At 57.8% G+C, this 1,026-nt stretch overlaps 1 protein-coding gene across 7 annotated transcripts in view; it reads right to left on the bottom strand.

Moving 5' to 3' along the window:
• The window catches only part of GLB1L3 (galactosidase beta 1 like 3), a 43,976-nt gene that overhangs the window by 28,950 nt on the left and 14,000 nt on the right, over positions 1-1,026 (bottom strand). For all 7 annotated transcript variants that reach the window (XM_017872181.1, XM_017872178.1, XM_017872177.1 and 4 more), the window contains one exon: positions 837-901. In XM_017872181.1, the coding sequence (XP_017727670.1) occupies positions 837-901 (65 nt within the window). The remainder of the gene's footprint in view (positions 1-836; positions 902-1,026) is intronic.

Raw genomic sequence — 1,026 nt, 5'->3', positions numbered from 1 at the left:
TATAAATCTTATATAAAAAAAATCTTATATAAAAAAAAAAAGACTCTTATTTATAACATAGGTGGAGGCTGGGGACAGAGCCCTGGAGCTGCAGAGTCTTTGGCTAGGCCGGGGGGCCGTGTGCGGGAATGGAAGGAAGGCCCTCAGGGGCGGTGTAGTGGGGCTGGGAGCGGAGGCAGAGGCTCACAGCGGCCCAGTGGGCCAAGGCGTGGGGGCTGGATGGCATCCTGGGCACAAAGGACAACCAGGAAAGAGTGTTAAGCAAAGGAGACTGTGACCACGCCTGGTCTTGAAGCGCGCACTCTAACTAGTTTGTAGAGAAACGACACATGTACTCCCTGGAGGCTGAGCTGTGGCTTGTCCTTCTTTGTAACTGTCACGGGAGGTCACCCACTGAGAGGAAGGTGGGAGCCGCTCAATCCGCGTCTGTTAAATCAGCGCAGGTACAACCCTCGTCCCTTCCCACACTGTGTATGCTGCGGCGGGAAAGGCTAACCCCACGAGAACTCCCTGGGAAGCCTCCATCAGCAACGCGCCCAGCCCGGCTCAGCTCCGTCTTCACAGGGCAAAGGGAGGAACATCGGCTCCCTCTGATTCCCGTCACCCCTGGCCCGGCCCCCTCATCTCCATGACGTGGTCCACAAGCGGAGGCGAACAAGCAGCTTCCCTCCTCCCTCCCCACCCCAAAGCCTCCCGAAATGGCTTGGAACCTGCTGAGGACCCAGGTGGAAACCTGCGGTCTTCCTGTCAAAGCTGTTTTCACTTAACACCAGTGACACAGGTGAGGGCGGTCATGGCAGGAGGCGCTGTAAACCCGCCTGTCTGAAATGTCTTACCTGGACTTCACGAAGCTGACTGAACGTATTCTTGTGAACTTTCTGCAAATTGATGGCGGCCAACACTGCATAAAGAAGAGCGAGGCCCGACTGAGAGGCCTGAAGCGTGAGACAAGCGCCCTCAGGAGAGGGAAGGAACCCGCCCCCTGCCCACGCACCCGCCCACGCACCCGCCCACGCACCCGCCCAC

This window comes from Rhinopithecus bieti, unplaced genomic scaffold, assembly GCF_001698545.2.
Source record: "Rhinopithecus bieti isolate Rb0 unplaced genomic scaffold, ASM169854v2 scaffold_6481, whole genome shotgun sequence".
In the NCBI taxonomy this organism is placed as follows: Eukaryota; Metazoa; Chordata; class Mammalia; order Primates; family Cercopithecidae; genus Rhinopithecus; species Rhinopithecus bieti.
Note: the sequence above shows the minus strand (reverse complement) of the source record. Positions and strands in the feature narration are given on the sequence as shown.